The sequence below is a fragment of the Diadema antillarum genome, unplaced genomic scaffold (genome assembly GCF_040938485.1).
Source record: "Diadema antillarum isolate AM-2024a unplaced genomic scaffold, OU_Dant_1.0 seq00001234_RagTag, whole genome shotgun sequence".
NCBI classification, from domain to species: domain Eukaryota; kingdom Metazoa; phylum Echinodermata; class Echinoidea; order Diadematoida; family Diadematidae; genus Diadema; species Diadema antillarum.
Window position 1 is genome coordinate 1,308,025 of NW_027272022.1, and position 26,944 is coordinate 1,334,968.

Genomic DNA, 26,944 nt, shown 5'->3' on the forward strand with positions numbered 1-26,944 from the left:
TTAGACAGAAGTCTGGCCTCGCTTGATCAATGCTGGAGACTCCTTGTCCCTTGGGAGCAACTGGAAAGAAAAAAAAAACAGTGGATAGATTACGACATAGATGAAAATAACGATGATGATGATGATGACGACGATGAAATTGGTGATGATGGTGATAGGATGGTAAAGGCAGCAACAATGACGATGTCAGCGATGATATCGGTGTTGGTAATCTTTGCTGTTAGTATACTGGCCTTACAGATGACAGCGATTCAATGACCGTGATGATGATGATGATGATGGTGGTGATGGTGATGGTGATGGTGATGATGATAACGTCAAATAATGATAAGGTGGATGAGAATGACGTACATGAGGTGTGAAAAAAGTGACAGTGGTTTTGAAGGTTTCTGTCCTTAAAGCTGACTTCGATAGTGATGGTGGTGATGATGATGATGATGATAATAATGACGGTGTTAGCATAATTTGTGTCCTTGACTGTAATAACCACCATGACGATGATGCATTTGGTTACTGTAGTGATGGAATCTTGTCATTGTTATTGTGAAGACAGTAAATATTATGATACCGTTAAAAGATGATGATGATGATGATGATGATGATGATGATTATCATTATCATTATTATTATTGTATGTGGTATCGGTCATGACAATGATAACAATGATGCTGCTGATGATGATCAGGATGACGACATCAGTCCCAAGGAGGATATTGACTGGATGTTCAGCACAACACATAGTTTCAAGGATTTTCAAACTTCCGAACTGCTCCATAACCAAGTGAATACAATTATCTCCCTTCTCTATTCTTATCCCAAAATCATTCGTTTTCATTTACTCTAATCTGCATCAACCCACTAGACGATAATATAATGCACAGTCTAACCAGAAAAATTTAGTTATACAACATTTCATCAATTGTAATGTCCTGTCCCTGAGATATAATTATTTCACATGAATCTAATACATCGTGTAGGCCTATTTGTTGTCGTGAGCAACACGCTAAACCCTTTCCCTGCAAAATTCTAAACCTCTGACGTAGGCAGTGAATAACGGAGGAATCAAAGATGAGAATGGCCTATACAATGCAAACATGTACCAACGTTATGTAAGTAACTATTTGTACGAAGTAACTATTCTAATTATTATTATTGAGAGGAAAAAGAAGCCGGAAGTGTGTATTATCTGTTACAGTTCTTTATTCAGAAGATTTGTCATTCGTTATTTCAAAGGGCGTTAATTCGAAAGTGAAATAAGATTCGTCATTTTGAAGGTTCGTTCATCCGACAGTGAAAACAAAGTTCGTTCTACCGAAGGTTCGTTAATCCGAAAACGAAATAAGGCTCGTAATTCCGAAGGTTCCTTTCATTTTCGGACTAATGAACCTTATTTCATTTTCAGATGAACGAACCTCGGAATAACGAACATCACAGTATTATCACCGTGCCAATACTCACTGCTTTCTCGCATGCCATCTGGTTTACCGGTCTCATGATAGGATAAGTAGGCATCCCTTTCTCACCAGTGACCGACATTCGAATCTTCGCTTTCAGGGCGTGGGAAAGTGACACCTGTAATGAATGTCACAAAATTACAAATGTCAACTGTTACAAATGTTACAAATGTTACAAATGTTACAAATCTCATCAAATGCTACATAAGTTTCGAGCACGTCACAAAATGTTTCAAGCCTGTATATCAATGTTGCGAAGGCCACCAATTTTAACGACAAAATGACATAATCAGAAATATCTTTCGCTTTACTTTTCAACATATCGTTGTGCTTGTTCGAATTCTAGAATTCATGATTGTTTACTTTTGGTGGCTGATGTTTACAGAAATTATAGCTGCTTTAGTACTTTAACTCCGAGTCAATCAGTGTCATTACGTAACATTTATCTCTACTGTTCTGTTATCACAAGTCATGCATTTATTGCAAATGCTTAATGATTTATTTTCATATCATATTGCTGATAACTGCCGTAACAAGATTTTTAACAAATAGTTTGAAAATTTCGAAGTAAACTGACACTGATGTATAAAAGACAAATCAAATAAACAATTATAGTGTATAACAACGTGAAAAGTAATCAAATGACATTAGAATCTTGGCTTCGATTAAGTTTGCAACAGAAAGAGAAATAAAATACGCCATTATAGGCCCACAGCAAATGTAATATTGTCATATTACTTTTTTTCAGCCTCTTCAAAGAGTTCAGAGAGAAGAAAGTGTCATATTGCAAGCTGACGTCACATACCTTTTCTTTGTTTGACTGCGCACGTGACCGCCAGTAGAATTCCGAGATGGCAACGAACATAGCCACGCCCATACCCACTATCAGGATATAGAATATTCCAGCTACGTTGCTCAGACTCAGGGCGTTAGCTTGGTCCTGCGACATTCGCAAAACAAAATATCAATGCACAATATTAACACCGAGACATTTGCAAAGAACCATTCAAACATGTACTACACAAACAAATACACACACATACACATTCTGGATGGATTGCCATTTGATTTGTTGTTTTGTTTTGCTTTGTTTTACTTGTGATCGCACAGATTTTTAATCTCTATCAATAATAGTATATTGAGAAACGTATGGACGTATTTAAAAAATATGTCTGCATAATTATGCGAAAGTTTATTTGGCTTTTGTCAAATTAGCGGTAATCTGAATTTCTTTATCTCGTTCCGCTATGACTGGCGTAGATCTTAACAGCGTAAGTATAAGAGAAGGTTAAAAAGGCGTAAGGCTGCGAATGTCACGTTTCTTCGTCACACTGTGTATTAAAGTGTACCGTTTGGAGTGAGTATTTCACTATTTGGCCTTTTATTGGGTCATGTAGATTACAGCTGCCTTTTCAACAGAAGTGGAAGGTGCAGGGATGATCCGAATCGATTGTGACCTCTTCGGGTGTTATATCGATTATCGCATGAAAGACAAAGAGACCAAGTTAAAACCCACTTAGTATTCTTTGACGTATTGATCGCGAGCTGTTCTCACAGCTTCTTCAAACAAAACGGGTGTATTCATGGAAAGCTACTACAAATAAGATTAAAATGGTGTTATAAAATACACACGACTGAGAATGTCTAATTCATTTCGTCAAGCTGTGTCTGATTAAGTGTACCATTCAACCCGAGTGTTTCTTTTTTCTTCCTGTTTTATCTGATCCATCCTGTTTTCCCCACATCATATTCGTCCTACGACTATCAGTCTTTATTGCATCGTAATTATGACATCATAGCATCACACGTTTCCCATAGACTTAAACACAGATCTTTTCTGAATGCCTTTTTGTATGTGTATGGTGGGGGGGGGGGGCTGGGCATAAAATTCAACCAAATAAGTCATACCTTTCCCATCAAATTTCCATAATGTTGCAATTACCTTGTTGTGATCTTAATGGATTTCAGTTGTTAGGTCATGGACCAAAACCATGATTTTGATATTTTTATTTGACAAAAAAGAAGGAATGTGAGTTGAGGGTTCATGGCCTTAGCAACTTTGTGAAAGACATTTCCAGGGCCACAGGTTCCTGCTTGTTTGTATTAATTTTGTTCTAATTGACAGCGACAATTTAAACTCGATGTTGAATTTTTTTCAAGAGATCATGAATTTCCTTAATACTATATATGCTTTTTCTTTGAAAGTCTAAAACTCTTTAAAAAACATATCGGCTAAATTTTTTTGAGAACAAGTGTTACATTGAAGAAAAACTAACTTAAAGGTGTATGTGAATTCAGTTAATTAAGTAAATGCATGACACACTCGGTGACAATTCGAGAAATATTGGACTATACATTGTATATTTTAAAAAATCGATCAGCTCCGTCACTGAATATATATTCTACAGCGATTTTTTGATGCCAGACGTTCACTAAATTCAATACACAAGGACAACGAAAGAGCACTTAAGCATGTTAAGGGAAGATTTTTGCTAGCGAACGGGAATTAGCATTTGCCTAAAGATGTCTCAGTTGTAAGTCGTGTGAAAGTGACCTTGTCGTCAAAACAACAACAAAAAATCTTTAAATTCCTTTTATTGATGATCCTATCAGTGCGTTGAGTTATTTTGACATCACATGTTGGTAAATATTCCCATCTAACGAGGGCGGTTATGGGAATTCAATCAAAGCTTTCTGATAGATTGTCTGGTTTTCCTGAGATTTTTTACAATGACAGAATCCCCAAATAATGATTCTAAATGTTTGTGACAAGGACGAGATTCTGCTTACCACGGAATCTGACTGCACACCACACTCTCCCTTGTCGTACCACCATTTTTTCTTCAGTGTATCAAGCACGCCATCTTCGCCGAGTTGCAGTATAGCTAGCGTTAGTTCGTCTCTGGAGATGGAAAAGAACAATGATAATACGAGACATGAAAACTCGTCACATTGAGGACGAGTTAGGTGATACGCTTGTGGTCATGAGATGACAGTCATCTGTGATCGACAAAGAAAAGAATGTGATATAGGCACCTTGAAGTTATATTGAGCGTGCATGCGAAACCGTATCTGTAACCACTCGACCACGGGTCATCCACGGAAATGGTAAGACAAAAAAACAACAACAATGTATAGATATAACGGGGGGAAAGTCAATGCCCACTCAACTAACGTGGCCGTGTGAACATCTATTGCATTGCTAGACGGAAAAGCGGCCTTGTAACGACTGAGGCCGCTATGCCATTTCTGGCAACTTGGGAAAAATACGTCCCGCAGACATAAAACCTATAATCGGCTGGTTTTGATACCTTGCCTTTAATCACAATTTTCAGTGTAATGACGTCATCAAATTACAAAACAATGACATGGTCTTGAAAGAAAATTGTTCAAAGTACAACACCTCAGTCGTCGTCATTACATACTATGATCGGTTTGACAAAGTCAACCTGCAAAATGTTGCTGCAGTCGAAGCAATGTGGTCTCCAACACACAAAAAAGAGGGATATGGCGTGTGTGTGTGTCTGTGTGTGTGTATAGGTGCGTTTATATACGAACGTGATTTCTACATGGACGAATATGTAATACAAAATTGAAGAAAAAAAAACAGTAAAGTAGCTAATTATTTTGTTTCGTGATCTTGTGGGGTTCGAACCCGCAACCTCACGTCTCTGAGACGTCGCCTTTAACCACTCGGCGACCCGTCTCGACGGGAAAATATGGGGAACGTTATGGACTTGAAAGACAGTTGTTCAATATATAACACATTCATCGTACGTTGTCAGTTTGCTATTGACATGACGATCTATCATTTGAATATGAGGCAGGCATTAGTACCTGTATGAAATTATTATAGGCATGGTTATCAAATTGCCCTAAAATATCCTTATAATTGCCTTATTTTTACACACAGTTACGCTATCCCTTTAAACTCGTCACAGTTTAATCAGAATCATTAACATCATACATTAGTACCATATTCAGTTCCATAGCTGATCACGTTTGCTAATCAATTAAGAGTAATTGTCTAGCATGTGTCATATGGCCAACCTGTATACACACGTATATACACACACACAATGCTAAATGTATGTATCAAACATCTGTAACACAGCTTTGAACTAACTATAGGAATTATCGCTGCACTTATCATCCATACTTTTTATCACTATCTGAAACTCCACAAAAACCACTAATTGACAAATAATCATCAATACAGAAGACTGAATACCTTTTTTACAATGTATAGCTTGTTACATGTATAAATCAGCACAAAGTAACCACGACTACATTGTGTTACTGAATTAATATGAACAAATTTCATGTTGTGACAGTATACTATATCAGTTTGAAAAGCCCAACCTGCAAAACTATAATTTTGCAGCAGTCGAAGTAATGCAGTCTCCAACGCAAAACAAAGGTATACTGTGTGAGTGTGTGCGTATAGGTGTGTTTACATGCAAACGTGATTTCTACATGGACGAAGGTGTAGTACTCTATTGAAGAAAAAAAGTAAAAAAAATATATTATTTTCTTTCGTGCTCTTGTGAGGATCGAACCCGTACGTGTGCAACCTCACGTTTCTAAGACGACGCCTCTAACCACGCGACCATACGTCTCGACGAGAAAATTAGAGGAACGTAAGCTTATGTACGTGAAAGATGAATCAGGAATCGTTTGGTCCGCATTCCATTCTCATTTTCAGTTTTAAATTGCAAAATTGTCAACCTCATGAGGAGATTTCAAAGAATAAAATGCATGATTACTGCAGCTTATTGTCACAGCTACAACATAAATAAGTTTCAGAGGAAATGAAGCAAAATCAGCTGAGATAAAGGTGCTTAAACGTTGTCAAGTCAATGCATGGTTTCTAAAAAAATCACCTCCCATAGACATAACACGTAAACTTGTCCGATTTTGCGTCTTTACCTTTAAACACAATTTAAAGCATGATGACGTCATCAAATTTCAAAACCATGACATGGACTTGAAAGGCAAATGTTCAAAGTACAACATATCTGAATTTGGGATAATATTGAGCTTAAACAACAGAGATACGAGCAAATGAATGTCAGAAACAGTACCTCAAAAAAATTAATTCCACTTTTTTGATTTCAGATGACGATATGATGACGTCATAATGTAATTATGGAAATAATGATACTTGAAACGTCATGTCCAATTTATATGCTTTTGTAATATGCAATAAAAACATAGGGTCACCTGACGTTTTAAAGAGCTATGGCGAAATAAACAAAGACATGTTTTTTCACTATATTTGCACATAGACGCGCACGCGAAATTTGAACTTTGACGCAAGTGCATTGCTTTGTTATTTGTAGGAATCGATTAGAAATCAATGGATATTGTTGCTCAAAGTATCAGGAATCCAAATCTGTCAAAAAAAGTGTATTTTCATGTTGCTGACGCGCTGTGCGCGCGAAAATGCGCGGACGGACGCGCACGCGCAAAATTGTTTGAAACGCATAAAATTGTCTGAAACTTCGAGATTTCCCATTGGAAAGTTGTTTTGAGCCTTTTAAAATTTTGACGCGCGCTTACGCGCACTTAATGATGTCCTAGGTAATTAGCATCAAAAGAAGTAAGATAGAACGTGACCTGAACTTTATGTCCACAAAAAATGATACAGAAATGACCTTTAGTTATGAAGTTATGATCGATCATGTAACATGGTCCAAAAATCACAAAATGGCGCCTAGACGACGTCATAGATATGTTACTGTCATGAAAACCTTATTGTGGCTAGATATTGTCATGAGACATGTTCCCTGAAAATGTCATGTTATTCCGTAATGTCATTCTTGAGATATTGATGACACAAAATTGTCCAGAAAGAAAGAAGAATAACGAGATATGAAACTCGTCACGCTGACGAGTTAGGTGATACGCTTGGGGTCATCAGGTGTCGGTCATCTGTGATCGACAAAGAAAAGAATGTGATATAGGCACCTTGAAGTTATATTGAGCGTGCATGCAAAACCGTTTCTCTAACCAATCGGCCACGGGACATCCCCGGAAATGGTAAGGCAAAAAAGAAATGTATCGATATTACAGGGGGAAGAAGTCAATGCCCACTCAACAATCGTGGCCGCGTGAACATGTATTGCATTGCTAGACGGAAATGCGGCCTTGTAACGACTGATGTCGCTATGCCATTTCTGGCAACTTGGGAAAAATACGCGCCGTAGACATAAAGCCTATAATCGGCTGGTTTTGATACCTTGCCTTTAATCACAATTTTCAGTGTGATGACGTCATCAAAGTACAAAACAATGACATGGTCTTGAAAGACAAATGTTCAAAGTACAACACCTCAGTCGTCGTCATTACATACTATGATCGGTTTGACAAAGTCAACCTGCAAAATGTTGCTGCAGTCGAAGCAATGTGGTCTCCAACACACAAAAAAGAGGGATATGGCGTGTGTGTGTGTGTCTGTGTGTGTGTATAGGTGCGTTTATATACGAACGTGATTTCTACATGGACGAATATGTAATACAAAATTGAAGAAAAAAAGTAAAATAGCTAAGTATTTTGTTTCGTGATCTCGTGGGGTTCGAACCCGCAACCTCACGTCTCTGAGACGTCGCCTTTAACCACTCGGCCATACGTCTCGGCGAGAAAATATGAGGAACGTAAACTTATGTATGTGAAAGCTGAATCGGGAATCGTTTTGTCCACATTCCATTCTCATTTTCAGTTTTAAACTGCAAAATTGTCAACCTGATGATGAGATTTCAAAAAATAAAATGCATGATTACTGAAGCTTATTGTCTCAGCTACAACATACTTAAGTTTCAGAGGAAATGAAGCAAAATCAGCTGAGATAAAGGTGCTTAAACGTTGTCAAGTCAATGCATGGTTTTAAAAAAAATCACCTCCCATAGACATAACACGTAAACTTGTCCGATTTTGCATCTTTACCTTTAATCACAATTTAAGGTATGATGACGTCATCAAATTTCAAAACCATGACTTGGACTTAAAAGGCAAATGTTCAAAGTACAACATATCTGAATTTGGGATAATATTGAGCTTAAACAACAGAGATATGAGCAAATGAATGTCAGAAACAGTACCTCAAAAAAATTAATTCCACTTTTTTGATTTCAGATGATGATATGATGACGTCATAATGTATTTAGGGAAATATTGATACTTGAAACGTTATTTTCAATTCATATGCTTTTGTAATATGCAATAAAAACATAGGGTCACCTGACGTTTTAAAGAGCTATGGCGAAATAAACAAAGACATGTTTTTCGCTATATTTCCACATAGACGCGAACACGAAATTTCAACTTTGACGCCAGCGCATTCCTTTGTTATAGGTCAAAATTGATCGGAAATCAATGGATATTGTTACTTAATGTATCAGGAATCCAAATCTGTCAAAAAATGTGCATTTTCAGTTTGCTTACGCGCACTACGCGCGAAAATGTGCGGACGGACGCGAACGCGCGAAACGCTTAAAATTGTCTGAAACTTCGAGATTTCCCATTGGTAAGTTGTTTTGAGCCTTTTAAAAGTTTGACGCGCGCGTACGCGCGCGTAATAATGTCTTAGGTTATTAGCATTAAAATGTATGATAGAGCGTGACCTGAACTTAATGTCCGCCGAAAATGATACAGACATGACCTTTAGATATGAAGTTATGATCGATCATGTAACATGGTCCGAAAATCACAAAATGGCGCCTAGATGACGTCATAGATATGTTACTGTCATGAAAACCTTATTGTGGCTAGATTTTGTCATGAGACATGTTCCCTGAAAATGTCATGTTATTCCGTAATGTCATTCTTGAGATATTGATGACACAAAATTGTCCAGAAAGAAAGAAGAATAAAAAGAAACGAGATATGAAACTCGTCACGCTGACGAGTTAGGTGATACGCTTGGGGTCATCAGGTGTCGGTCATCTGTGATCGACAAAGAAAAGAATGTGATATAGGCACCTTGAAGTTATATTGAGCGTGCATGCAAAACCGTTTCTCTAACCACTCGGCCACGGGACATCCCCGGAAATGGTAAGGCAAAAAAGAAATGTATGGATATTACAGGGGGAAAAAGTCAATGGCCACTCAACAATCGTGGCCGCGTGAACATGTATTGCATTGCTAGACGGAAATGCGGCCTTGTAACGACTGATGTCGCTATGCCATTTCTGGCAACTTGGGAAAAATACGCGCCGCAGACATAAAGCCTATAATCGGCTGGTTTTGATACCTTGCCTTTAATCACAATTTTCAGTGTGATGACGTCATCAAAGTACAAAACAATGACATGGTCTTGAAAGACAAATGTTCAAAGTACAACACCTCCGTCGTCGTCATTACATACTATGATCGGTTAGACAAAGTGAGCCTGCAAAATTTTGCAGCAGTCGAAGCAATGTGGTCTCCAACACAAAAAAGAGGGATATGGTGTGTGTCTGTGTGTCTGTGTGTGTGTATAGGTGCGTTTATATACGAACGTGATTTCTACATGGACGAATATGTAATACAAAATTGAAGAAAAAAAGTAAAATAGCTAAGTATTTTGTTTCGTGATCTTGTGGGGTTCGAACCCGCAACCTCACGTCTCTGAGACGTCGCCTTTAACCACTCGGCCATACGTCTCGGCGAGAAAATATGAGGAACGTAAACTTATGTATGTGAAAGCTGAATCGGGAATCGTTTTGTCCACATTCCATTCTCATTTTCAGTTTTAAACTGCAAAATTGTCAACCTGATGATGAGATTTCAAAAAATAAAATGCATGATTACTGAAGCTTATTGTCTCAGCTACAACATACTTAAGTTTCAGAGGAAATGAAGCAAAATCAGCTGAGATAAAGGTGCTTAAACGTTGTCAAGTCAATGCATGGTTTTAAAAAAAATCACCTCCCATAGACATAACACGTAAACTTGTCCGATTTTGCATCTTTACCTTTAATCACAATTTAAGGTATGATGACGTCATCAAATTTCTAAACCATGACTTGGACTTAAAAGGCAAATGTTCAAAGTACAACATATCTGAATTTGGGATAATATTGAGCTTAAACAACAGAGATACGAGCAAATGAATGTCAGAAACAGTACCTCAAAAAAATTAATTCCACTTTTTTGATTTCAGATGATGATATGATGACGTCATAATGTATTTAGGGAAATATTGATACTTGAAACGTTATTTTCAATTCATATGCTTTTGTAATATGCAATAAAAACATAGGGTCACCTGACGTTTTAAAGAGCTATGGCGAAATAAACAAAGACATGTTTTTCGCTATATTTCCACATAGACGCGCACACGAAATTTCAACTTTGACGCCAGCGCATTCCTTTGTTATAGGTCGAAATTGATCGGAAATCAATGGATATTGTTAGTTAATGTATCAGGAATCCAAATCTGTCAAAAAATGTGCATTTTCATGTTGCTTACGCGCACTGCGCGCGGAAATGCGCGGACGGACGCGAACGCGCGGAACGCTTAAAATTGTCTGAAACTTCGAGATTTCCCATTGGGAAGTCGTTTTAAGCATTTAAAAACTTTGACGCGCGCCAATGCGCGCGTAATGATGTCCTGGGTAATTAGCATTAAAAAGTAAGATAGAGCGTGACCTGAACTTTATGTCCAACGAAAATGATACAGAAATGACCTTTAGTTATGAAGTTATGATCGATCATGTAACATGGTCCGAAAATCACAAAATGGCGCCTAGATGACGTCATAGATATGTTACTGTCATGAAAACCTTATTGTGGCTAGATATTGTCATGAGACATGTTGACTGAAAATGTCATGTTATTCCGTCATGTCAATGTTGAGATATTCACGACACAAAATGTGCCAGAAAGAAAGAAGAATAAAAAGAAAGAAAGGAAGATTTTGACAAACACAATAGGTGATACGCTAAAAGCGTATCACCTAATAAAGAGAGATTTTGACAATCACAATAGGTGATACGCTGATAGCGTATCACCTAAAAAGAAATAAAGAGAGATTTTGACAATCACAATAGGTGATACGCTGATAGCGTATCACCTAATGATTATACAGAAGCGCACTATATTCTCTTTGCTTTATACACCCAGTATAACACACAATGACTTAATTCTCCACCTTTAATCCGTGCAAATAAGACAGGTTTCGGAGTAAATTACGTCAATGACGACAGTAGTCTTGCCTATTCCCCTTGATTATTTTAGTTTCTCAATGTATTGAAATTGTTTCATATCTTCCTGAAAGGCAACCTGAAAGCTTTCCCTATCTGTCCTACGTAGCAACAGCTAAATAGTGTACACTGGTCATTATTCTACAATAACACGGAATAAGTGTATGAATTTGTCATCTCACATCACCTAACAGGAACATTAGACACGATTAAGTACATCTTTATTGAGACCTAAGAATTGACGGGTTATACCTAATGCGTTGAATTTTTTCTGTTTGCCTTTACAACAAAGGTTGCCCAGGTGACCAGAAATCTTATCTAGGCATTGAGCAGCATTGTAACGATCCATAAAATTGCACTCAATAAAAGAAAGGTTTATTTCTTTACTCTTCCTCCATTTTTTATCGACCAAAAGACACTTTGAAACAAATATGTACAAAAATATATCTTCACATATCTCTGGGGGTGCACGTCACGAGACCGACACCCACGAGTCATACAGCCCAAGAGTCATACAGCTCACAAGTCATACAGCCCATGAGTTATACAGCTCACGAGTCATACAGCCCATCAGTTCGACACTAAGCCAACAAGGCCCACGAGACCGACACATTACGCGCCGTGTTGTATCTGCCGAACTCGTGGGCTGCTTTCACTTAGTGTCGGTCTCACGGGCTTTATTTGCCTAGTGTCGAACTCGTGGGCTGTAGGACTCGTGGGCTGTATGACTCATGGGTGTCGGTCTAGTGGGATGACCCCATCATTGGGGCAGGTGGAAATCTTGGATTTGACTGTCAAACAATGTGAAGTAGATATCAGGGTTAAAAATCGTCGGAATCCGCTGTGCTGCTGTTCACCATCATGGATGCTGGACGGATTCAACTTGTGGCTGCCATGGTAATCAAACTCACCTCAGCAGCGACCTCTCACGAGTGACACCGATGCCGTAGCTCTTGGAGTCCAGGTTGCTCCCAACCTTCATGGTGTCGCACGGCTTCTGCTGGTTCTGATACTCGTTCATGGTCGACTCCAGCATAAAGACGTATTTGCCGTTGGAGTGGCGAACGCGGCTGATGCCCTCCTCCGCCGAGTCGGTCATCGGCGACGGCACTGTCGTATTTATCCTCTGCCACATACGTTGGTAGATGTCAGTGTTTGAGGACTAGAGGGGGGGGGGGGTCAGAGGAAGAGCAAAGTAACTTTAAGTTGGCTGGAAACTCGGGTCCTCACACATTTTGGAGAAACATCAGGCTTTCTTGTCTGTTTGTTTTGGTTTTTTGTTTTCTTTTTTATATCTTTTTATCTTTAATCATCTTTCATTGAGTCTGATTCAGATATGTTATCTCAAAAAATTGTTACACTTTTCTTGTTTAAAACAAAGGATATCACGTAAGTAAATACTTTGTTTTGTTTCTATCTTTTGTGTGTGTGTGTGTGTGTGTGTGTGTTTAATTCAAACATTGCTGATTGCATATTGTTTTTATACATTCAAGATGAAAGTTTTTGTTATGGAAATCAAATAAAGATTACCGAAAAACAAACAAAACGTGAGTACGGCAGATCTAAAAAATGACAGTTGGATTACACGTGGATCCAAGCTTTCGATTTGTCACATTCCGTAATCATGTCTCTAATATTATTACCTATGAATACAGATTGATAAGATATATCATTTCTGTACTTTCTGCCAAGGAGAACGGAAAGAAGGAGTTATTGACAATTATTATTCAATGTCTCGTTTACCGAGAAGAACTGTTCGGTCGCTCCTGACCGCTGAATGCCGTACGATATGTCCTTCCGGTTCACCAGGTCTTCGGCGGAGTTAATGGGAGAAGACATGCGTTCTACCGTGAGGAAGGCGGCCAGGTTGGCCGTGTAGGAGGAGATGATGATTAGGGTGAAGAACCACCAGACCCCGCCCACAATGCGACCAGACAGACATCTGAAAGACAAGGCATCGCATTTATCAATTTTTTATATCATTTTTTTTAAACACGTAGCCCTTTCAGCTCACTTGGAACTGTTCTGCCAAGGGAAACTACAACACAATACACAACCAAAATAAAATTTGAGTGGAAAAAAAAACCACCTTCTTCATGTTCTTGCAGATATGATAACGAATAGGAAAAAAAGTTTAATACAAAACCATGCATAAGCAAATACAAAACTATGTAATGGAAATAAACAGTTGTACATAAGCTATGCTGATATCTAGTTGTAATTTTCATTTTGGTTTCCGTTTTCGTTTGTTGTTGTTGTTGTTGTTGTTGTTGTTGTTGTTGTTGTTGTTGTTGTTGTTGTTAGCAGTAAATTGTGACTGGAGGAAAGTCGAAATACAGTACCCCGCTTTTTGTTTTGTTTTTGGTTTGGTTTGGTTTGGTTTGGTTTGGTTTGGTTTGGTTTGCACATGCATAGTGCTGACTGCTTAAAAAATAAAAAAAAAAAACAACAAAACGCAGAACCATGTGCAAGAATGACGCTTAGTGTAGGTGAAACGTTGATCGATTTTTTACTGAATGTTAACATTAGCCATCATTTTGGGTTATCATTATTTTGTTTTTCACATCCATAGAATAACATACACAGAACTCTCATAGGTCTCGTTCACCGCCCTACCTCGGAGAGACTTCGCACCCTTGCTGCATGAGAGCACCCATCGAGAACCAAAGGCTGTTCTGAATGCCGAAGTTATTCTCTTTCTTGTCTCTTGGTTCCACTCGATCTATATCTCCCTCGGTAGAGGGCGCACAGGACAACGTGCCTATACAGTATAGTGGAGATGACAACCAAAATGCAGGAGTGCCAAAAGTCACAATCATTATCACTACATACAATTATGAATATTATACATATTCATACTAATATAGAAGAACCTGTTTAACCGATTTGAATTTTGCAATGATGCGATTTAAAAAAAAAAAAGTCCTCACGGGTCCAACGCATTACGACATAAAATACGTGACTAGTACATAGTTTCGATGATGTCACGGTCTTTATTTATAGCTTAGGGTTGGAACCAGGTGCGAGCATGGTTGACAATAATCATGTTCACAAATATATTCGGGCCAGGTGAGGTTGTTTAGAACCAGGGTATGACATCACATTTTGGTGTTCAATAGAGATATCAAGGAAGAACAGCTGTATTTCATACAATCTGGATGATTTCTCTTTGTACGTTTGTGGGTGTTTAAGATGTGATTCGGAAGTATAAGAATAATCATCAAGGAAATAAAAAAAAATCAAACGTGTAACACATGATTTGATGCCTAGTCTTTATAACAATCCCTGAATTAACTCAAAATTGTCACATTTCAAAGTGCATTACCTAAGAACACTTTACCGAAGTCCAGCACCATCACAAATGAAGAAGACTTAAGAATAAGGAGAAACGGGAGATAAGGAGAGAGGTAAAGAAAAAACAAAAAGAGAGACGAAAGGGCAGGAGAGAATATCAGTTATAGAAAGATAGAGAAAAGAGAGAGAGGAGGAGGAGGAGAAAGAGAGAGGGGAGGAAGAGGAACATCTTTAAAGGGCGAACCTTGCTCCACTGTGTACCACTCGTCCGGGCTGAAGCGACTGACGAGAAAGAGCACGACACTGACCCCGAGGTAAGCGAAGATAATAGAGAGCCAGATCTCGTAGGAGAGAGGGTGGAGGAAGGAGAAGACGCTTGGCCTCGTGTTCTGGGGTTTCTTGATCATGATGCTGACTCCGAGACTCATGTACGGCTTCGTGAAGTCGATCACGCGCTCGCGGTCGGAGTTGATCGTCAGGGGAGCCAGCGCGATGTCGGCATCCTAGAGGAAGACGAAACACGAACGACTCTCCCATCACGTCATCTTGGTCTTTCGCATTTTTCAAAATTCATATCTTAATTTATCTTATTTGGAGAAAGATTTGATGGAAATGCTTACGTTTTAGTAAATCTGCGTAAGATAACATATTCGATAATTTCAAGAAAGTAAGAGAAAAGAGAAAGAAAGACAGACAGAAAGTAAGAAAGTTTGAGAGAGAAAAGTCGAGGGAGAGGGAAGGAGGGACTGAGGGAACCAATGTTAGAATGTTTGCAGCAAGAAGAATACAAAGTAATAAATATCTTGTAGAAATTAGAAAACGGAACATTTCCAATGTCGATCGTGGTTTTCACATTTAAGTAGGGGGAAGAGCAGTATACTCACGATTAAGCAATGACTTCATTGTTCACAGTAAGATTATGATATTATTTTTAAAAATGAATCGACAGGGGTCCTGAATAGCGACAAAGTGCAAAGCATATACATACTTGACAACATGTACACTTCAGGACCCGAAGTTTATAAATATCACTCTTTATGGGGTCCCTCCAGTTTCCTAGAGCCTGTTGATCCACTTTTATACGTAGAAGAAATGAAAAAGTGGCTAGAAGCTAACTTGCATGCGTTTTAATTGATTTTGGTGATCATTATGAGTATTACTTGTATGGTACGATTGGATTTGTCTGATTTTGTTCTCTGCTGAAATAAAATGAAATGAATGAACTGTAAAATGGCAATGGTAACTTCGCATGGATGCATATGGTACTAAGAATACTAAACCCAAGATGATTTAATAATGTGGGTGACTGCTGATTGTTACTCCAGCATGATTCGAAGCATCCATCATAGTTGATAATACTTTGTAATCTTTTTACCCCTTTGATGAGCTCCAGAATCATGCCGTCCCAGTTCCCATTGGCGTCCATGGCTCCATATTTGCTGTCGTTCCGCGCTCGGATCTCGAACTTGAACTTGTGATGCTCGTTTATCTGAGCGAGGAGGTCCACGCAATAACCTTCGTAGCGGTCGTTTCCTGTGTACGACTCTTTTGGGTGCTTCATCATCACAAACGGACTTTCCTGGATAGGGTGTTAGAGGGCGCTTTAAATCAGGTAAACTCAGTGACATATTCATATACGGCACTGGGTAAACTCAGTAAACAAGATATACTTGCACAAATACACAACAAGAAAAGAAAGTTAAGACCAGCTGCACATGGTTGGTAGAATAATGATATAAACACAACAGCAACAACAAGATGAATTTCATAGTATCTCCAGCACTATAAAAAGACAATGGATGATAGTCTCCCATAACTGTCGTTTCCTGTTTTGCTTTGTATGGGGGGGGGGGTTATAGGTGGGGGAAGATGTAGAAAATATCTGATTGGTCGTCTTTTGGTGTACTTTCTGAATTAACATAAGTACATCAATAAAGTTACAATGAACCTAAAAATTATGTAAGTTATGTCTTGATTAAGTTATGTTTTATATTTTATAGCAAAATTCATGTAATTTGCATCTCAACTAAAGGATGAAGAGAAGGAGGATACCAAAAAAAGTGCAAGAAAAAGAAGAAGAAGAAGAAGAAGAAGATGATGAGGAAACAAACAAAAACAGTGAAGAGACAGGACATCAACTCTCACAATACCATGTATTTACCTCAGAGGTTTCCGCATGGAATGCTATCACATCTAGGTAGATGGCAACCAACGCAATTCATGACGTCAGAATACATCACAATTTCATTCAAGGTCATTAGAGCAATTAAGTGATCAGAATTTAGTCATCTTTTCCTTTCTGTTGACCAAGTAGTAACACAACTTCGTTACCATACGAAAGCGACGAATGCAGGATTATTGACTATTGTTCTAACTACCCTCTTACCAGAACTGTGGTAACAATGATGGTCTTGTTCAGATCACGAGAGCGATTTTGTCCGTTAACCCCATAGAGCTTCAACCGTGGATTAGCACTTTGGTCCCAAATCCCAACCTGAAGAATTAACATCAAGAAGAACAAAAACAAATCAAATATGTTAATTAAAAAACAAAACAAAAAAAGACAATTTGAAAGTCATACTGATTGCATCTAAAATGGTATTTTCATCTAGAAATCATAACACATGTTTAGCTTTAAGACATTACATTTTATTTACCATTTGAAAATGAAACAAAAACCCAGCTTTAGTGCTTCAATAGTTCTAAAATATGAGTTAAGGAGAAACAACCAATCCAAAACTGTTAATCAGTATAATCAATGTTATGCATTGTTAAATACGCAAAATATGAACAGCAGTTATAATAAAATCGCTTCAAAAATAAACCGTCTACAGTTATGGTTCATTGAGAAAAATAGTGATAGCTCCTTATATCTTGGGCTTTATTGTGACATTTTTATATGGTAGGATCATTGTTTTGTGATACAACTGACCTACACATATGCATCAAATGTGATAACTCGAATTTCTTTTTAAATCGCTGTTGCCCATAGTAAACAGTACCTTAATTTTTGTCAATATTATATAATCACCTCTTCCAAACCGGTTGGTCTCAAGCCAAGCACCTGTAGGGTGTGGTTGGTACGCTCACCGTTGGCATCGAAAGCAATCAGGCCCGTGATGCTCCGAAATTGAACCTGGATTACGGGGGGAGAGAGAAAATAACAACTTGATAAAGTGAAACAACATTAACAAATAAAAATATTGACAGGTATAAGATATTCCTTATCTTCAAAGTATACCATTCCTCCCAAAAGGTAGCCCACCTGTTTAGTGTACTTCAGTAAGTCGTAATCGTGCCTGCTTCCCGTGATACCGGTAGACGAGCACGGCCGGGCCTCCCGGGCGCGGAATATGGGTAAGCAGCCGTATCTTTCCAACAGTTCCGTGGTTTTCGCGAACACCCGCGTCACGTCGTAGGCTAGTGCCGTCAAAGTCTGAAATGCGAACAGGATTTCGGAAGAGCAGTAATGTCAAGATTTGTCCATTGAACTTGTAATTTTGATTGAAGTTACGGCATTACACAATCGAGAGGAGAATTCCATGAATGCATTGCTTGTTGCACTGTTCCAATGTAGATTTCTATCAAATCGAGACACAAAGATTATACAATTTGATCATGACAGGTTTCTTGCATACACATACATACATACATACATACATACATAAACACATACTAGTATACGACGTACATACATGCATAGTTTATTATGCATACTGCAAGAATCATTGGGATATAAGTTAACTTTTAATATGCATGTTTTTACATATAAATCCTTTTAAACTGCATTAATATGTGGTTGAAGTTGCGCTTTGTGTGTGTATTTTTACTTTAAGTTTTATGTCTTTCACATTGCAATCTCATTTTTGAAAAATCATAAATCGCTTTCAAATTGGTATTTGGTTTTCATATTTTTGTTATTTTTATCAATCTAATCTTTTTCCAGTACAAAGATAAGCAGCCATATTCACAGTTGCCAATTTAAAGACGAAATGACGAATGACGAAATGATTACAGATTATCTACAGCAAAATTTTATTTGGACTTGAGACTGGGCTTCGTGTAGGGTTCATGAGTGAAAACTGTATGCGTGGAATATAATTCTACCTTGATGGAGTTGTCACTGTATCCATAGAGAGGGTTTAAGTCCTGCGTGCCGTTCAGCCTCGACGTCTTATTCGCTCTAATTTTGCTCCACTTTTTCTGAAGGATCAGGTAGTTTTCGTTGGTTTTGTTCATCAGCTGGAATCCAGTCACGTTCATTCCGCCGTAGAGGAAGAAGTCCATGTTAGCGTCGCTTATGTCCTGCGTGGAGTCGAGACAGTCATAGCGTCATTAATCATGATATAATAATACCTCCTCCCCTCCCCCATCTTTCTCTTTACTCTGTCTCCGCATCTCTCTTTCTTTATGTTTCTGTTTTCTTAGTGTGAGCATCGTGTGCTTGTGAGCGATGGTGCTTACTTTTGTTAAGGTATGTTTGCTTGTGTGCGTGTGTGGTGGGTAGTCGGGATGGGGTGGGGGTTGTTGGGATGGGGGAGTATGTGAGCATTATTTGGCTAGAGAGATTTATGCACTCGTGTGTTTATTCGTGTGTCAGTCTAAAATAAACAAACGATGATTAGTCAAAGCAAATAAACAAGAAACCATAATCCATTAGACACTAGGCACACGTGCATATTGAATAAAAATATGAAAAAAACAAAGATGGCGACTCAGTCGTACTTACCAAATCTAGAAAGATGAAATGGTATGACTGTGTAATCATGCCGAGGACACTCGCCTGAAATGAAAAGAATATCATTTCGTAACAAAAAAAACCCCACTCGTCAAGGTTCCATTATAACCACGATAACATCGCAAGATGTTGTCATTGTTATCATGGTCATTAGTGTTGTTATAAAATACTGGAAACAGCTACGGCAAAACAAGTTATAATCTTATATTGTCTAGGCTAATATTATGCCCATCAATGCAAGTAATAAAGGCGTATGTTATGGATAATATTTGTCTGATCGAGGCATTAACAGTTCCTTATATCTCTAAATAGTCATGATAAAGACATTAGAAAATAATCATAATGACCCTTTTTTTATGTAAGAGAAAGAATCAAACATATTTGCATAAGTAAGGATATATATTTTGTAATTTTATGGAACGCGCAGGCAAAGAAAAAATGGTGAACACTGTATCAAACCGGATTCTAGATTCTTTTGAACCTGTTTCCATGTTATTGCACACAAAAAAAAATTGGTGCACAGGGGCCAACCAGGCTCCCTTGTGAATTGTTTAAATCACAGTTTTATTGCAGGTTTGCTTGGTCCCCTGCAACGACGAAAGCATTCAAAATCATTAGACTACGAACTATGTAAATAAAAATCGAAATCTGTAGCGGAAATTGACGGCACATCAGGAGATTAGAAATGGGCTTCAATTCGAACCAACAAACTTACATGTGTATAAAGTACTTCCCTTTCTGCATTGGTATCAGTGCAATGTTTCTGTCAATGTGCAACTGCATGTGTTGCCAATTCTCATTTGTAATCTCATTCGCATTTGATCTATGATTTACGATGTACTTCATTTTGAATTCAAGAATGCGAATCCATGGGCAAGAATCTGCCCTGTCACAGGCAAAGCTTGTAGCACGATTCAAAATCTCAAACCTGTGGATGTCATTCATTGTTAATGTTGTAGCGGGGTGCGCTCTGATTGTAAATTTTCTGTATTAGCATTATGTGGTCGTCGGTGGCAGGGTTCGTAATACGCACATTGTCCATCCTTTAAATATGGAGGAAGAAACACAAGCTGAGTTCTGGTGTCACGTCATCAGTCTTCTATTCCTAGCTACTAATATCTACTCAAGTTAGTCTACAATACATTATCCCGAAAATGTTGCAAAGATTCATTGTATAATAACGTTTCATATTTCCGTGTGACCTTCTGTAGGCGTCGTATTTGTTTTGGCTGTTGATTGGCTTTTAACCACGTTCGGGGCCATCATATTATTATGTCAATTTCAGGACAGTGTGACCCCACCTTATCACTTTTATGATGATGATCTCAGGATATACTACCTGACTTAGAATCACGACAGAGTCGTTTCCAACGGTGTCGCAGACGATGCGGTGCCGGCCGGAGTCACGGAAACTCTTGAGCAGTTCCCGCGTTTTCAGCTTGTCTCCCACCTGCCTTAGCTCGATGTCATACTTCTTCGGGGACAGACGAGACGAAAGGGTCTGGTAGCGCTGAAGAGCTGTAGATAACGATCATATAACAAGCTACCCGATGTCAATGAGTTCATTTAGGTGGAAGTAGTGACATAAAGACCAGTGTCGGCGTAGCCTGGAAGAAGTACTATGCTTGTTTCTCATTCCACAAATGTACAACATCTTCAAACTCTCAAAAACTCTGTTTAGGAGGGCAGGATTTGTGAAATTTATATAGGATTTCTGTTCATTCAGTGAGTAATGTGTGAGTGTGAGCGCGCGCGTGTGTGTGTGTTTGTGCGTGTGTTTGGTGTGTGTGTATGCGTGTGTTCATATCAATTTTTTTGTTAACATGGACCTGATATTGAATGAAATTCAGATAAAGAATATCATAAAACAAAAAAGTGTGTGTGTGTGTGTGTGTGCGCGCGCACGTAAGCGGATAAACATCTACATTTGACACGATTGATAGCCCACTTGCTAGCGGCGAAAAAGATGTAACACGTATTAACTGTATAGGAGTTGATGCCAAGATGGTGTTCATATCCTACCTGCTACATTCATCCATAAGACAAAAGATATTGCTTACAATGTCCCCCGTCTATCCACTCTAGAAGGGTATAGGCCTACCTGGTAAGACTGGGGAAATAATTGCAGGGTTCCCTAGCGGTGATAATACTGAAAAGACAGCATTTACAAAACAAGATAATTATTGTAGATCATTTTTAACAGACAAGAAAGCACATTTTGAGTATGAACAATCCTAAGTGGTTTTTTTTTTTTGTTGCGGGTAGCCAGTGAAGAGATTGTAGAATGGGAATAAAAGCATGTTGAATCTTATAAAACACTTATATCGAAAATGAATTCCAATCGTATGTCCTGTTTATATCATTGGTTCCTATCAATCATCTTCAGACTGATTGTCATCCTTCCATCAGATTCATTATTCGATTCGAATAATTGACTGTTTATTTCTGTTTATTTCGACTCGATATCACTTTCCCCACAGTAGCGGATAACGGTGCATGTATATTGTCAATCTGGGCCTCCCTCGACCCCCCTTCCCTCCCCCCCCCCCAAGCCTCTCTCTCCGTCTTTTTAGGTGATACTCTACCAGCGTATCACTTAATGTATAGTGTTTGTCATTTCTAGTCAGAATTTGGCTGACCTTTTCATCTCTCTATCAAACTTCTGAGCACCAAACGACTCCATAAAATTGAGGCGTATATGAGAAGCTTAATTTTAGAAGAACAACAATTTCATGTTCTTTAAGATGTACAGAGGATATAGCTGAAGAAAGTCATTTGTTTACCTTCTTCACCGCTGTAGATGTAGGCGAATTTTTCCCACTTGTGATAGCGGATGAGATCTTCCAGGGGCTGGACCAGCGATGGCATGATTGAGACAAGGAAGTCCCTCTCGTCGGATCTGATGCCCATATCGGTCTTCGACAGACTGGCCGTGACGTAGGGGATGAGGAAGTTGTTGGCGTAGGCCCGGAATGTCCGAAGGGAGACAAGACTCGAGTGACCACCGGTCAAGAGACTCTTCTGTCGGTACAACTTACACACTGCAAGAAAGGAGGGGTTGGTCAACGCATAAACGGACAACTACATCCGGTAAACATAATCGTGAAACAACAGAAAAGCGAAATGTAATACAGAAATTAATCAAGTAATACAGGTACTGCAGTAATAAGAAAATGTTCTGGGTGGCTCTTCGAAGTCACAGATTACTCTGTATTGGAGGTTTCGTTGTTGTTATTGCTGTTATTTCTGGTATGTACTTTCACTATTCGTTTAACAAATTTTAGTTAAGTTTTCATAGATTTTAAAAATTGCAGGGAAGTTATTTCGGTTGCAAAGGATAAAGAGTTATGCTTCAAATTCCCGGATGCATTATGGAGTGAAATGACCAGAAAATGAATTTGGTTACAGGCTGTTTAGTTGCATTCTCCCCTTTTGCGTTATTTTGAATTCTCCTCATCTCTTTGACTATCTGCATGCAGTTTTGACTTTGAAGAACAAATTTAATGGTATTTGGACTACTGAGAAACACACGTAGCCACATAAGCCGTGTATTGTATGTTTAATGCAAGGCTGATTACGAATTCCGTCACAACATGCCGTGTTCGATTAGGGATGTTTTACGGGGTGGGGTGTGTGTGCTTTAATCGGTGTCACGATGAGTGATTATCGATTGGTATTGTCTCTACCTTGGTCTGCTCATCGCCGCTAGAGGGCTCCCTCGAGAACCATCACAATGGATCTTCCGAGACTTTATTACTCTCAGAAAGAACAATTAGACTCCATCATATTGCAAGGGGTGTCTATCACCAGACGATCAGTTTCAAAATTTCCGCTGATCTTTCCTCACCCATTTTTCTGCGCCATCGAAATCAAACTTCTTTGATTCAGGCCACGTGTGTTTGCTTTTGTTTTCATAGGGATTAGTAATGTGCTTTTGTTTTGTTTTTCGGAGGGGGGGAGGGGAGGGTTGTGCTGTTCGAGCTGATCAGAACTAAAGGTTGAAAAGTTTCTACATGTATCTTGTATGGGTGATTAGAACTCTTTGTCAAAACTTTCGTCAGGGATTTCCTATGAGAATAAGAATCCTTTGAGTGGTTTACAGTATACAAGCATGCTTTTCAGTGGACCTCTCAATTCCTTTTTTTTCCTCTAAACATAACTTCGTATTTTGCCGGTATGCATGCATAATTTTATTTGTTAACCATTATCCATCATGTAAAGTCGAATACATGCCTATGTTATGATTCCAGATTTATTCTCTGTTATGTTTTGCTGGAAAAAAAGAATAAAAAGAAATGAATTGAAATTGAAATTGAATTAAAATTTGCAAACTTCATCCGCGGATGTGGGTGGATCTTCGCTGACAATGTTTTGATATCACAATGGTGAAAAGGTAACACCATTATGGTGTATCATTTCACCACTGTTATTATGATGTCATCGAAATTATGTGGCAACCTTTGAATTGCCAACTTGAATAGAATTTTGTTATCATTATCATCTGTAGTGTTTCATAACTAATTGACTACTCAAATTTTGTTTTCTATATTGAGCTATTGATATCGTTTGAGTGTCCTACAAACACCATTGTTGATCGTAATAGTTTATGCACTTTATCCATCCCTTTCGTATTAGATGTTTAAACATATTATATTCAATACAATTTGAAATCCTCGGAATTTTAGATTCCCTCTGCAAATAATCGGTAGCTCATTGCTATCTAATTTTTGCATGATTCTAAAGATTTAAACGCTCCTCCCGCTGCCTCCTGCTCCATGGCTATTTTACTTTCAATCTTCTTTCAAAGAAATCGACCTTTATTGTGCATTACATAACAAGCATACAGAGCACGTCAATCTATATCAGTGATGAAACTGTGGAAGTGGCTTTATCAAATCCATTTGGATCCAATTTCTTCAAAACGACAAAAACAAGTAGGACAAATATGAACACCAACTGTGAACGCTACGACTTGTTATTCAACACAGCTAGCTTTTCTCCACCGAAATGCTCACAGTGCAGAATTGAAGCTACATGACACGGCCGAGCTATGGGCACAAGGTGTGTTTCTAGGCAGAGGTCCGTCTGGGTGGCAGGGGAAATCAAGATGGCGGAGATGAGCCGTAGAGGACGTCAATTATTCAGCATCCAATGAAAAATGCAGCCGCAGATTTACATTTTTTTCTTCTTTCCTTTCTGCCTTTTCTCGTGGCGCCCTGCCCGGGAATTTGTGCCTAGAATGCCTCACGCACCAGTGTCATTACTGCTAAATTCATGATGATGATTATGACGAACGTATTGAAGGAGCAGCAGCAAAAGGGGGAAGGAGAACGAAAAGAAGAAGAACCAGAAGAAGAAGAAGAAGATGGAGATGAAGAAGAAAAAGAAGAAAGGGGAACATGAGAAAAGAGACGGAGATATGAAAGAAAAAGTAACTTAACAAAAGAAAAGGAGAAGGAAAACGGGGCAAGGATACGAAGGAAGAGAAAATAAGAAAGAAAGATGCAAAATGGCGGTTTTAAGAAGAAGAAAACGGAGAAGACATTAAAGATAGATGATTACAGAAAAAAGTATAGAAAAAGGAGGAAATGAAAGACAAGACAAAGAATGCGAAAATACATAAGAAATAAAAGAAGAAAAAGCCTCAAAAAGGGGGAAGAGGATATAGAAGAAGAACAAGACACCAGTGAGAAGAGATAGAAAAAAGATACAGACATGGTGCCCAAAGATGTAACCCTCTGCAATAAGAACAATTTAGTGGTCTTCTGTTGCTGTTGCTCTTGTTATTGTTGTTGTTGTTGTTGCTGTTGTTGTTTGTTGTCGTCGTCGTCATCGTTGTTGTTGTTGTTGTTGTTGTTGTTTGATATACCTCAAATAAAAGATGGGTTCGCATCCAGCCGGTAATTCGCTTTCCTAACCTCTCCATGAATTCAAGAAATCGAGAGTTTCTGCTATGGGTTACTGAGAAATTGTTTATGGAGTGCATTCTGCGAAATGCCCTCTTTTCCATTAATTATCTATCAGTCTCTGAAGCAGAGGAGTCCCTTGACGTTCACTTCCAAGAATCAAAATGTCGCAAGTACTGAGCCTAGTTACTGATGATAAAGAAATATAATGGCCTGGTCTGCACATGCATGTTTTAAATGTCGGTTTCCAAAGAGAAATTGTGTTGTGCTAGAAAAAAAGTACAATGTGCCCGCATGTCGACAGGGGAGGGCTTTACAGATGCACACCGTGGGCAATACTAAGAAATATCATATTTCGTCTTAACAATCCACATTTGATGATGATGAACGATTAATGTGTTTGTTTGTTTGTGTGTGCCTTTGTGTTCGTGCTACTGTCAACCTATTAGTGTCTTGTTTTATCTATAGCAGATAGTAGTGAATGCTGCAAAATTTATTTTGCAAACACACCGTAGCATGCAAACTCACATTTTCAATCTACAGAAATATCTTGGAAATGCCACACTTTGTCCTGTTTGATAAAACTTCTTCCACATCTCACATAGATAATATTTTGTCACTATCGAATCGCCATTTTAATTTCAAGCTTTGCTAGGCAAAATGCCCGTATGTACATCACATTGCGCATTATTCCTTTTCCGTAGCAGTGAGCATACAACTTACGTTCTCTGGTCACGTTGAAAGTGTTCCGTAGGTCCGTCGGAAGTGCGTACGCCACGAAGTTATGTTGAGTGCTGTTTTTCCGCGTGTTGTGGTAGATAATGCCATTCTCGAAACCAAACCTGTAGCGTCCATCTAAGATACCGCCTATGATGCATTTATCAGTATTCAAAAAGTGAGAGAAAGATATAGAGATAAGCAGCGGTTGATATATTATACGACATTGTATATTACGATACTTGGTGTCTATCATCCCCCTTATATCCCATTTGTATATCATATCCATTTCTTTAGAGACAAACGGGTACTTAGACCTGTTGACACACAGACACAGACACAAACGCACGCACACACACAAACACACACACACATATATATGTATGTATATATATATATATATATATATGTGTGTGTGTGTGTGTGTGTGTGTGCGTGTGTGTGTGACTATTGTTGCAATCAATGAATACAATGAACATGATACAGTGAGTCATAGATAAATAGAGAAAAAAGAAAGTAATCAACACACTCTCTGAACTAACCCTACTTATGAATACTGTTTGCCAATTACATATAGATTTTTTTAACCAGATATAATTCATCAACAACGATGCTCCGAATCTGGACGCGATAAACAGTGAGATATCGATA

General features: G+C 38.5%; 1 protein-coding gene across 1 annotated transcript; it reads right to left on the reverse strand.

Moving 5' to 3' along the window:
* Positions 1-26,549, reverse strand: LOC139745131 (glutamate receptor 4-like). The gene is made up of 17 exons (XM_071655551.1): positions 26,300-26,549; positions 22,454-22,711; positions 21,010-21,188; positions 19,662-19,715; positions 19,040-19,237; positions 18,198-18,368; positions 17,964-18,068; positions 17,319-17,426; positions 16,308-16,511; positions 15,177-15,435; positions 14,255-14,399; positions 13,382-13,580; positions 12,550-12,800; positions 4,245-4,356; positions 2,260-2,394; positions 1,459-1,572; positions 1-60 (listed from the first exon to the last, which is right to left on the reverse strand). The coding sequence occupies exons 1-17, from the start codon at positions 26,547-26,549 to the stop codon at positions 1-3; spliced, it is 2,802 nt and encodes a 933-aa protein (XP_071511652.1).
* Positions 26,550-26,944: the final 395 nt, after the last annotated feature.